Genomic DNA, 12,830 nt, shown 5'->3' with positions numbered 1-12,830 from the left:
TTCTTCAATGTCGCTAGTTCAAAATCCTGGAACTTGTTATCTAGCAGCATTGTGAGAGCGTCTTCACCATACAGATTGCAGCATAAAAAGGAGGTTCACTACCACCTTGCCCAGGGCAACTATGGATGGGTAATACATGAGTAATATATGCCAGCCTTGCCAGTGACACTACAACCCAAAAATGAATTTTAAAAAGAAAACTCTCACTTCATTTGACAAAAGAAAGCTCCTATTGCTAACGTTTACGGTAAACAAATTTATCTTAAAAATATGCAGAACTTTTAATGGCGATAATAAATCAACAACTATCAAGTAATTGAAAACAAATGCTGTTCCACTTACAACAATTGTGGTAGGCACTTCACGCAAGGAGTATGATCCCTTGTTTGGCAATGGCAGATTGCCAATAAGTTCATACACAGCGTAGAAAGATGAAAGCAGGTTCACCAGAGCTAGGAAAGACTTGAAAGCACACAATCATGATATTAATATTTATAAAAATTAAATGGGTTTCATAGTTATAATGAAGAAAGATTATCCAACATAAAACCATAAATATGGTATAGTGATTAGAAGAAATTTAATGCACATGTACTTTTTGTTTAGAATACAAATTGCATGTCATATTCAACAAAATCATGACCAGTGAATTGTCCCCAGCCTAAATACATCTAATTGTCATACCTATATATGACAATTGTTACAAACATCCACAAAAGTGACTACACTTCAAAGTACTTCAGAGACTGTAAAGTGCTTTGAAACATTTGGTGATTGTGAAAGAAACTATATAAATGCAAGTCTTCCCCCAACCCCCTAACATCCTCCACCTCCTCCCCTAACCTCCCCCACCCCCTCCACATATGGCTAAATGTGATAACCAACAGACCTGTTTTGAACAATGGACATGGACTGATAGATATTTTAAATAGTTACTAATATGTATTCATATCTAAGGTTCTATAAAACTCACATCAGCTTGGCTCAGTGAAACAGATCCATCTCAAAAGGATTTCAGTTCAACCCTCACTCCAGATCTAATGACATTTCTGTGCAGTACTGAGGGAGTATGTATGGTGCTGTATTTCAGGTGAGATGAATGCAAGGCCTGTCTGCTCTCTCAGGTTGAAGTATATGATCATATAATATGACATGAAGAAAAACAAGCAGTTCACCCATTGTACTGGCCAATATTTATCTTTCAACTAAAACAGGGAACAACTGTTTGTCCCAGTACGGTTTGTAGGGCCTTGCCACATTTTCTGCTTTATAACAGTGTCCAACTTTATTGGCCAAAAAGAAATTTGAGTAATCTAGAAGTTCTTTCTTCTTATATTTTGCAAATATGCCATTCTTCCAAAAAAACAGCAGTACTGGACCATCTTATTGACCAAAGATTCATAGATGCTTGTACCGCAGGAGGAGGCCATTTGGTCCATCATGTCCACGCTGGTCAACAAAGATCTGACTATACTAATCCCATTTTCAAGCATTTGGCCCAAAGCCCTGGAGGTTGTGGCAGCGCAAGTGAATATCTAAATACTTCAGGCAGTCAGTTCCAGACACCCACCAACCTCTAGGTGAAAAGGTTTGGTCTCAACTTCCTTCTTAATCTTCTACCTCTTAGTTTAAATCTATGCTCCTTGGTTATTGACCCCACAATTGAGATTTAAAAAGTGCCTTCCTTTCCATCCAACCTATCCCTCATAATATTATATGCCTCTATAAGATCCCATTCTCAACCTTCGCTGCTTCAAGGAAAACAGACTCAGCCTTTCCAATCTGTCCTCATAGCTCAGACTGTCCAGCTCAGCCAGCATCCTGGGAGGCGGTAGCGTAGTGGTATTGTCACGAGACTGGTGAACCAGAGACCCAGGGTAATACTCTGATGACCCGGATTTGAATCCCGCCGTGGCAGTTGGTGGAAATTTAATCCAATAAATATCTAGAATTAAAGATATAATGAATCCCAGCTGGTTCACTGATGTCCAAGGCGAAGGGGTTAGATCTCAAAGCCTCAGGTAGATTAGGTGAGCGCATATTAAGAGTGAGACTGACTACCCACTCTAATAAGTAGATTTACCAAATACTGATCCTGCCCACAATGGGTGGGACCCAGATCGCGGCGCCTTGCGAGATCCTGTTCAATCTCACGAGGCGTGGCGGGGCCAGAAGAGGCCTCTCCCGGCCGTGTCACGACCGGTAGATCGTGTCATGCCATCGGTCTCTCAGAATTCTTACTAATAACTCCCCCCCCCCACCGAAGTTAGACTAACTGCATACTTTCCTGATCAATCCTCACCTTTTTAAAAAAATAATGGGACAATATTAGCAGTCCTCCAGTCCTTGGCACCTCACCTGTGGCCAAGGAGAATTTGAAAATTACTGCCAGTGCCCTTGATATCTCCTCCCTTGCCTCCCTCAACAGCCTGGGTCTGCGGATTTATCCACTTTTAAGCCTCTAACCCTGCTAGTACCTCCTTTTTATGTTAATTTCCTCTAATAGTCCTAATGGCATCGTCCTTTTCCATTGTGAAGACTGACCAAATGTTAATGAAGTTCTGCTTATAGAATACAACTAGCTGACAGTGAGATGAAATGTTTTGTTCAATAAAATGTCACTAATTATTTTTCTGAACTCAGACCTTTGAAAATTTTAACTGCTTCATGGTCTTAATATATTTAGAAATTAAAAAAAAAACTTTTGTTCTACACTGCTTCTGTTTGCAGTGATATTTCTGTATAATTCTATTTTATTCAAACAACAAAATGTCATCATAATGTCAATGCATTTGGTGAATTAATTATACACATGATTGTATAACAGCATTTTCAGCAACATTCTGAACTAATTACTGTGCAGCCTTAAGCAATTATACAAAAATATTTTCTTTTTTTTTTTAAATTTAGTGTACCCAATTCATTTTTTCCAATTAAGGGGCAATTTAGCATGGCCAATCCACCTAGCCTGCACATCTTTGGGTTGTCGGGACGAAACCCAAGCAAACACGGGGAGAATGTGCAAACTCCACACGGACAGTGACCCAGAGCCGGGATTGAACCTGGGACCTCGGCACCGTGAGGCAGCAGGGCTAGCCCACTGTGCCACGGTGCTGCCCCATATAAAAATATCTTAAATAGGATTCTCCTCGTCAATTTCTCCCTCCATACCTGAAAGCATTTTCTTTTTTTGAAAAGCATTTTTATTGGAATTTTAACACTGAGGGCAAGATTCTCTGAAAAGATTTCCAAGCGTGGGAGCGAGCGGAAACTTTTGCCAAGATCACCGGCCCCAAGGTTTGGAGACGCAGACTTGGGGAGGCTCCTAGATGCGGTCGAGGCCAGGAGGGATGTCCTGTTCCCCCGAGGGTCCAGGAGGGTGAGCCACAGGGCAACCAGTGCCACCTGGGATGAAGTGGCAGCGGCCGTCAGCTCGGGCAGCATGACCTGGACAGGCCTCCAGTGCTGCAAGAAGGTCAACAACCTACACCGTGCCGCGTGTGAGAGTTGGCACCCCCCTACCCCACCCCAAAACCTTCCCACCCCCATGTGAAATCCTCCCCAACCCTTCCTCACCCCGCAATCCTCACATCACCCCCCAACCCTCACCACCCCCCCCCCAACCCTCACTTCACTATCACCCCCACCATGGTGAACCACACATGCAGTAAACGATGCCCTCTGTGTCCCAGCAGGAGATAAACAAACAAACAAAGAAAATTACAGCACAGGAACAGGCCCTTCGGCCCTCCAAGCCTGCACCAACCATGCTGCCTGTCTGAACTAAAAACCCCAACCTTTCTGGGGACCATATCCCTTTATTCCCATCCTATTCATGTATTTGTAAAGGTATTTGTAAATGTCACTATCATATCTGCTTCCACTACCTCACCCGGCAACGAGTTCTCGGCTCCCCCCACCCTCTGTGTAAAAATGTTTGCCTCGTACATTTCCTTTAAATATTGCCCCTGGCACCTTAAACCTATGTTCCTAGTAATTGACTTTTTCACCCTGTGAAAAAGCTTCTGACTATCCACTCTGTCCATGACCCTCATAATCTTGTAGAACTCGAACAGGTTGCCCCTTAACCTGTGTCATTCCAGTGAGAACAAACCAAGTTTCTCCAACCTCTCCTCATAGCTAATGCCCTCCATACCAGGCAACATTCTGGTAAATCTTTTCTGTACCCTCTCCAAAGACTTCACATCCTTCTGGTAGTGTGGTGACCAGAATTGAACACTATATTCCACTAACTAAGGTTCCATAAAGTTGCAACACGACTTACCAATTTTTAAACTCAATGCCACGGCCGATGAAGGCCAGCCTTCTTGACTACCTTCTCCACCTGCGTTGCCACTTTCAGTGACCTATGTACCTGTACACCCAGATCCCTCTACCTATCAATACTCTTTAGGATTCTGCCATTTACTGTATATTTCCCATCGTTATTAGACCTTCCAAAATGCATTACCTCACAATTGTACAGATTAAACTCCATCTGCATGTCTCTGCTCAATCAGCCGATCTATATCCTGCTGTATCCTCCGACGGCCCTCATCGTCATCCGCAATTCCACCAACCTTTGTGTTGTCCGCAAACTTACTAATCAAACCAGTTAAATTTTCCTCCAAATCATTTATATATATATATATATATTTATATTACAAACAGCAAAGGTCCCAGCACTGATCCCTGAGGAACGCCACTAGTCGGAGAAGTCCTGTCCAGCGTCCCAGGCGAGTGGTGATCTTGGTCTTCAGTTCGCCGGCCAGGCTTCCTCTGCCGGGCAAAGTTGGACTCCCAAGTAGAGGATGTTGGTCCGGCTCCAGCTAAAGAGTCTGAGCTCCTCCGGGAGGGGGTCCATTTGCCACGGACCGACCAGGAGTCCGGAACATTTAGCTCAGTTGATCCCAGCAGAAGACATAGAACATAGAAAATACAGCACAGAACAGGCCCTTCGGCCCACGATGTTGTGCCGAACCTTTGTCCTAGATTAATCATAGATTATCATTGAATTTACAGTGCAGAAGGAGGCCATTCGGCCCTTTGAGTCTGCACCGGCTCTTGGAAAGAGCACCCTACCCAAACTCAACACCTCCACCCAACACCAAGGGCAATTTGGACATTAAGGGCAATTTATCATTGGCCAATTCACCTAACCCGCACATCTTTGGACTGTGGGAGGAAACCGGAGCACCCGGAGGAAACCCACGCAGACACGGGGAGGACGTGCAGACTCCGCACAGACAATGACCCAATCCGGAATCGAACCTGGGACCATGGAGCTGTGAAGCAATTGTGCTATGCACAATGCTACCGTGCTGCCCTTAAGAACAAATAAATCTACACTATATCATTTTACCGTAATCCATGTACCTATCCAATAGCTGCTTGAAGGTCCCTAAATGTTTCCGACTCAACTACTTCCACAGGCAGTGCATTCCATGCCCCCACTACTCTCTGGGTAAAGAACCTACCTCTGATATCCCTCCTATATCTTCCACCTTTCACCTTAAATTTATGTCCCCTTGTAATGGTGTGTTCCACCCGGGGAAAAAGTCTCTGACTGTCTACTCTATCTATTCCCCTGATCATCTTATAAACCTCTATCAAGTCGCCCCTCATCCTTCTCCGCTCTAATGAGAAAAGGCCTAGCACCCTCAACCTTTCCTCGTAAGACCTACTCTCCATTCCAGGCAACATCCTGGTAAATCTTCTTTGCACCTTTTCCAGAGCTTCCACATCCTTCCTAAAATGAGGCAACCAGAACTGTACACAGTACTCCAAATGTGGCCTTACCAAAGTTTTGTACAACTGCATCATCACCTCACGGCTCTTAAATTCAATCCCTCTGTTAATGAACGCGAGCACACCATAGGCCTTCTTCACAGCTCTATCCACTTGAGTGGCAACTTTCAAAGATGTATGAACACAGACCCCAAGATCTCTCTGCTCCTCCACATTGCCAAGAACTCTACCGTTAACCCTGTATTCCGCATTCATATTTGTCCTTCCAAAATGGACAACCTCACACTTTTCAGGGTTAAACTCCATCTGCCACTTCTCAGCCCAGCTCTGCATCCTATCTATGTCTCTTTGCAGCCGACAACAGCCCTCCTTACTATCCACAACTCCACCAATCTTTGTATCGTCTGCAAATTTACTGACCCACCCTTCAACTCCCTCATCCAAGTCATTAATGAAAATCACAAACAGCAGAGGACCCAGAACTGATCCCTGCGGTACGCCACTGGTAACTGGGATCCAGGCTGAATATTTGCCATCCACCACCACTCTCTGACTTCTATCGGTTAGCCAGTTTGTTATCCAACTGGCCAAATTTCCCACTATCCCATGCCTCCTTACTTTCTGCATAAGCCTACCATGGGGAACTTTATCAAATGCCTTACTAAAATCCATGTACACTACATCCACTGCTTTACCTTCATCCACATGCTTGGTCACCTCCTCAAAGAATTCAATAAGATTTGTTAGGCAAGACCTACCCCTCACAAATCCGTGCTGACTATCCCTAATCAAGCAGTGTCTTTCCAGATGCTCAGAAATCCTATCCTTCAGTACCCTTTCCATTACTTTGCCTACCACCGAAGTAAGACTAACTGGCCTGTAATTCCCAGGGTTATCCCTAGTTCCTTTTTTGAACAGGGGCACGACATTCGCCACTCTCCAATCCCCTGGTACCACCCCTGTTGACAGTGAGGATGAAAAGATAATTGTCAACGGCTCTGCAATTTCATCTCTTGCTTCCCATAGAATCCTTGGATATATCCCGTCAGGCCCGGGGGACTTGTCTATCCTCAAGTTTTTCAAAATGCCCAACACATCTTCCTTCCTAACAAGTATTTCCTTGAGCTTACCAATCTGTTTCACACTGTCCTCTCCAACAATATCGCCCCTCTCATTTGTAAATACAGAAGAAAAGTACTCATTCAAGACCTCTCCTATCTCTTCAGACTCAATACACAATCTCCCGCTACTGTCCTTGATTGGACCTACCCTCGCTCTAGTCATTCTCATATTTCTCACATATGTGTAAAAGGCCTTGGGGTTTTCCTTGATCCTACCCGCCAAAGATTGTTCATGCCCTCTCTTAGCTCTCCTAATCCCTTTCTTCAGTTCCCTCCTGGCTATCTTGTATCCCTCCAATGCCCTGTCTGAACCTTGTTTCCTCAGCCTTACATAAGTCACCTTTTTCCTCTTAACAAGACATTCAACCTCTCTTGTCAACCATGGTTCCCTCACTCGACCATCTCTTCCCTGCCTGACAGGGACATACATATCAAGGACACGTAGCACCTGTTCCTTGAACAAGTTCCACATTTCACTTGTGTCCTTCCCTGACAGCCTATGTTCCCAACTTATGCACTTCAATTCTTGTCTGACAACATCGTATTTACCCTTCCCCCAATTGTAAACCTTGCCCTGTTGCACGTACCTATCCCTCTCCATTACTAAAGTGAAAGTCACAGAATTGTGGTCACTATCTCCAAAATGCTCCCCCACTAACAAATCTATCACTTGCCCTGGTTCATTACCAAGTACTAAATCCAATATTGCCCCTCCTCTGGTCGGACAATCTACATACTGTGTTAGAAAAGCTTCCTGGACACACTGCACAAACACCACCCCATCCAAACTATTTGATCTAAAGAGTTTCCACTCAATATTTGGGAAGTTAAAGTCACCCATGACTACTACCCTGTGACTTCTGCACCTTTCCAAAATCTGTTTCCCAATCTGTTCCTCCATATCTCTGCTACTATTGGGGGGCCTATAGAAAACTCCTAACAAGGTGACTGCTCCTTTCCTATTTCTGACTTCAACCCATACTACCTCAATAGGGTGATACTCCTCGAACTTCCTTTCTGCAGCTGTTATACTATCTCTAATTAATAATGCCACCCCCCACCTCTTTTACCACCCTCCCTAATCTTATTGAAACATCTGTAACCAGGGACCTCCAACAACCATTTCTGCCCCTCTTCTATCCAAGTTTCCGTGATGGCCACCACATCGTAGTCCCAAGTACCGATCCATGCCTTAAGTTCACCCACCTTATTCCTGATGCTTCTTGCGTTGAAGTATACACACTTCAACCCATCTCCGTGCCTGCAAATACTCTCCTTTGTCAGTGTTCCCTTCCCCACTGCCTCATTACACGCTTTGGCGTCCTGAATATCGGCTACCTTAGTTGCTGGACTACAAATCCGGTTCCCATTCCCCTGCCAAATTAGTTTAAACCCTCCCGAAGAGTACTAGAAAACCTCCCTCCCAGGATATTGGTGCCCCTCTGGTTCAGATGCAACCCGTCCTGCTTGTACAGGTCCCACCTTCCCCAGAATGCGCTCCAATTATCCAAATACCTGAAGCCCTCCCTCCTACACCATTCCTGCAGCCACGTGTTCAACTGCACTCTCTCCCTATTCCTAGCCTCGTTATCACGTGGCACCGGCAACAAACCAGAGATGACAACTCTGTCTGTCCTGGCTTTCAACTTCCAGCCTAACTCCCTAAACTTATTTATTACCTCCACACCACTTTTCCTACCTATGTCGTTGGTACCAGACGTGTTTTGCAGACGTGGTGGAGTACACAGTCTGGTGCTCTTCCATCCTCCGCAGGTTAAAAAACAGGTCCTGTTGCTCTTATTAGCCTTAGTTTTATTAGCTCTAATTATGTCACCTTTGCTCACGAGTCGCCAGGTATCTTTCTGATACCGCCACGTGGTTCAAGCTCCAGTTATGATTAATAAGACAGCACACCGCTTAGTAAGATTAAAATCAACGGTCATTTATTATATACAGCAATAAATACTTATTCAATAATCCTACTTTCTAGACTACTACCTACCACTACTGGCCAATACTTAACTTTTGGGAATGGCCCACCAGGTCAGGGAAACGAATGGCTTATTGAATTGGGTCTGGCCTGCGGGATTCAAAGGCTGATACAGGTTGATGGTTAAGAGTCTCTATCGGGTAGCGATCGCTGGAGTCAAACTTACGGTTGCTGGTCGATGGTTCTTGCGAAGGTTGCGAGCAGAAGAAGGGAGAGAAGGGTCGATCTGAACTTGGCCCCCATCTTTATAGGTCCCAGGGGCTTCCGGCCTCTCGGGGCGGACCTTGACCCTGAGTCCCAAGTGATTGGACTTGTTCCCAATCACTGGGTTCGATATGCTCCAATAATGGGGCGATTCCTTGATCGGGGGGTGGTCGTTCCCCTTTCTTTGTCTCGGCCACTGCTGGCGCCGAGAGGTCTGGATCGGCATTCAATTGCTAATATGTTGCAATTGTTCCCGGGGATAGCCGATTAAACTGCAGATGTCTGTGTTGATGTGCTGCTAATGGTCGCAGGTATCGATCTGGGCTGACTTCCCCAGAGCCGAATATGCTATTCTGTCTGCAGCTGTCCGTTTGTGCCCTGTTGGCTGCTTTTCCCATCAGCCTTTTCGGTTAGCCATTTTACATCGGGTGTTGGCCAAATTAATCGGGAATCAGCCATTTTAGGTGGCTACAGTCCTCAAGGGTCATAATCTCCAGATTACTGCCCGAGCCACATGCAAATTGGCATAGGGAGGCAAGAATAAGGGAAGTTAACACGTGGCTGAAAGAGTGGTGTGGGAAAGAGGAGTTCCTTTTCATGGGACACTGGCATGAGACCTCTACCGTTGGGATGGTCTCCACCTGAACCGAGCTGAGGCCAGTGTTCTGGCGAAAAGAGTAAATAGGGTGGCCAATAGGACTTTAAACTAGAGATTGGGGGGGGGGGGGGGGGAGGGAAAGTCAGGGAACCAAGAGGTGAAGTAATCAGTGGGAATCGTAGCTGCTTAGGAATACAAAAAAGCACGAAAAGACAGAACTCAGGAGAGGTTACGATAGTCCCCATCTCACAAAATATCTCACAAAGTGTATGGAAAGGCTCAGTAAACCAAGGTCCACCACACTAAGAAAACAAAAAGGGACGGTCAATAGAGAATTAACGGTGCTATATTTAAATGCGCGCAGTGTACGGAACAAGGTAGATGAGCTTGTGGCCCAGATTGTGACTGGCAGGTATGATGTGGTAGGCATCACAGAGACATGGTTGCAGGGGGTTCAGGACTGGCATTTAAACATCCAGGGATTCACAACCTATCGAAAAGACAGGGAGGTGGGCAGAGGGGGCGGGGTTGCCTTGTTAATTAGGAATGAAATTAAATCAATAGCACTAAATGACATAGGGTCAGATGATGTGGAGTCTGTGTGGGTAGAGTTGAGGAACCACAAAGGCAAAAAAACCATAATGGGAGTTATGTACAGGCCTCCTAACAGTGGTCAGGACCAGGGGCACAGAATGCACCACGAAATAGAAAGTGCATGTCAGAAAGGCAAGGTCACAGTGATCATGGGGGACTTCAATATGCAGGTGGACTGGGTAAATAATGCTGCCAGTGGACCCAAGGAAAGGGAATTCATTGAATGTTTACAGGAGGGCTTTTTGGAACAGCTTGTGATGGAGCCCACGAGGGAACAGGCCATTCTGGACTTAGTGTTATGTCATGAGCCAGGTATCTTTTGATACCGCCACAAGAGAGCGATTCTCTCTCGGGGCCTTCTTCTTATACCCGAAGGGGTTTGGGCGGGCCTTGAACTTGGCCCCAATCAATTGGGCCGTATCCTGATCACTCGTATTGATCTTGACCAATAAATGGGTGGGTGCCCTGATGGCTGGGCGGGCCCTATGTGGCCGTTGGCCTTGCTTTGTTTATGCTTTCGGTTTGGGGAACTGCCGCTGCGAGGTCTGGAGCCAGATCGGTTGCTTGAGTGTCTTTCCTTTGTTCCAGGAGATGGGCCATCAATGTGCTAATAGACCTACAGTTTCAGTCTCGTCTGGGAGCTGCGGTTCCAATATGCATACAGGCTCTGTGCCTGCTTGCTTTCTTAGCATTGTCCATAGTTCCCTACAGTCTTTGCAAACATCCATTTTGTACTGTGGAAGTGGCCATCCCAGATGGCTACAACAGTACTGTTGGTGTACCTAAACAACATGGACTGCAGCGGTTCAAGAGGCAGTTCAGCATCACATTCTCAAGGGCAATTAAGCTAACAAAGCCAACATCCACTGAAATTAATAAAAAATGTTCAAGACATAAATTAATAGATTTCAGGAAACTAATGACATCAAGGGATATGGGGGTACTATGGGAAAGTAGCATGGAGCATAGGCAACTACAAAATTAAAGGGTAAATCTTCTGATTGCACTCTTTGGTTGCAGACCTTTGCCCGCTTTGTAATGAATGGATAAAAATCATCGACTGAATTATCATAAATTAACAGTGCAGGAAGGCGAGGTAGCAAAAGTGCAAACAGAAATCTATTCCTAAATAACTAAAATCAGATCCTAAAAATGTTGAGCTTAGAATCACTATCTATAAGAGAACCTCTTACAATACAAACCAAACTACTACAACTTTTGAAATTTAACACTTTTAAGATGGCGAAGAGATAGATTTCTACTTAATTCATGTTGATGCAAACATTTGTGTTGCATAGAATTACGTAGAAGATATAATACAAAAACAGGCCATTTGCTGGTCATTATCCTCAACTCAAGCCTCTTTCCATTTTTCCCTCATATAACTCTTTCAGCATAACTGTGGAAGGGAAATTAATGAGTTGCCCACTTAGAAGAATGCTGGGAATATGATCTATATTTTAACACTGCTTTTGAACGAAAATAAGTAGGTCAGGTAACGTAAACAAAATACTGCTTATGATTTTGGACTCTGCCTTATTATGATGAGAAGATGTTCTTCTGAAGGGCAACAAAATGCGTACTCGAGTGTTTTTAAACCTAGGGTAAAACATTCATACTTCTTCGAGCATATGTTCCAAGGTTTTATCTCTTTAAAGTTGTTTATTTCACACTATAAATATAATGATGTGGAGATGCCGGCGTTGGATTGGGGTGAGCACAGTAAGAAGTCTTACAACAGCAGGTTAAGGTTTGTTTCAAATCACTAGCTTTCAGAGCACTGCTCCTTCCTCAGGTGAATGAAGAGGTATGTTCCAGAAACATATATATAGACAAAGTCAAAGATGCAAGATAATGCTTTGAATGCGAGCATTTTCAGGTAATTAAGTCTTTACAGATCCCGAGATAGTGGTAACCCCAGGTTAAAGAGGTGTGAATTGTCTCAAGCCAGGACAGTTGGTAGGATTTCTTAAGCCCAGGCCAGATGGTGGGGGATGAATGTAATGCAACATGAATCCAAAGTCCCGGTTGAGGCCGTACTCATGTGTGCGGAACTTGGCTATAAGTTTCTGCTCGGGATTTTGCGTTGTCGCGAGTCCTGTTGGACCTTAACCTGGTGTTGTAAGACTTCTTACTGTATAAATATAATGGTTTGTAACTGTATAATTCAGAGTGCTGTGAAATGGCTATGCAGCCAGACCACTTCCCTCTCTGCAAATATTTGTGTAAATAAATTTCCTTAAATCGAACCTCAAAGAATTTGTCTTTCATTATAATTTCCACGACAAAAACCCTCTTCCTCATACGTTTAGTCAGGCTTCCCTTAAATGCAGCTGTACAATTTGACTCAAATACCCCGAGGTAGTAAGCTTCACATGCTCGCCACTCTGGATTCCAATTTAATTTCTTGGTGACTATTATATTGATGTTCTGTAGTTTTGTTCATCCCACAAGTGGAACAGTCTCTGGGTTTAATTTATCATAATTCTGATTCTTAGTTGGGTTAGTGAAATGATAGATTTTCTGTTTACTTGGCTACAGGGATCCTTTGTAAAGAAAATGTCGACAATTTGAA

General features: G+C 44.4%; 1 protein-coding gene across 6 annotated transcripts in view; it reads right to left on the bottom strand.

Annotated features, from left to right (window-relative positions):
* Positions 1–12,830, bottom strand: part of tbc1d32 (TBC1 domain family, member 32) — a 452,053-nt gene that overhangs the window by 225,632 nt on the left and 213,591 nt on the right. For all 6 annotated transcript variants that reach the window (XM_072499364.1, XM_072499359.1, XM_072499363.1 and 3 more), the window contains one exon: positions 343–462. In XM_072499364.1, the coding sequence (XP_072355465.1) occupies positions 343–462 (120 nt within the window). The remainder of the gene's footprint in view (positions 1–342; positions 463–12,830) is intronic.

This window comes from Scyliorhinus torazame, chromosome 4, assembly GCF_047496885.1.
Source record: "Scyliorhinus torazame isolate Kashiwa2021f chromosome 4, sScyTor2.1, whole genome shotgun sequence".
Lineage (NCBI taxonomy): Eukaryota > Metazoa > Chordata > Chondrichthyes > Carcharhiniformes > Scyliorhinidae > Scyliorhinus > Scyliorhinus torazame.
The sequence above is the reverse complement of the archived record's forward strand: the minus strand, read 5'-3'. Positions and strand labels throughout refer to the sequence as shown.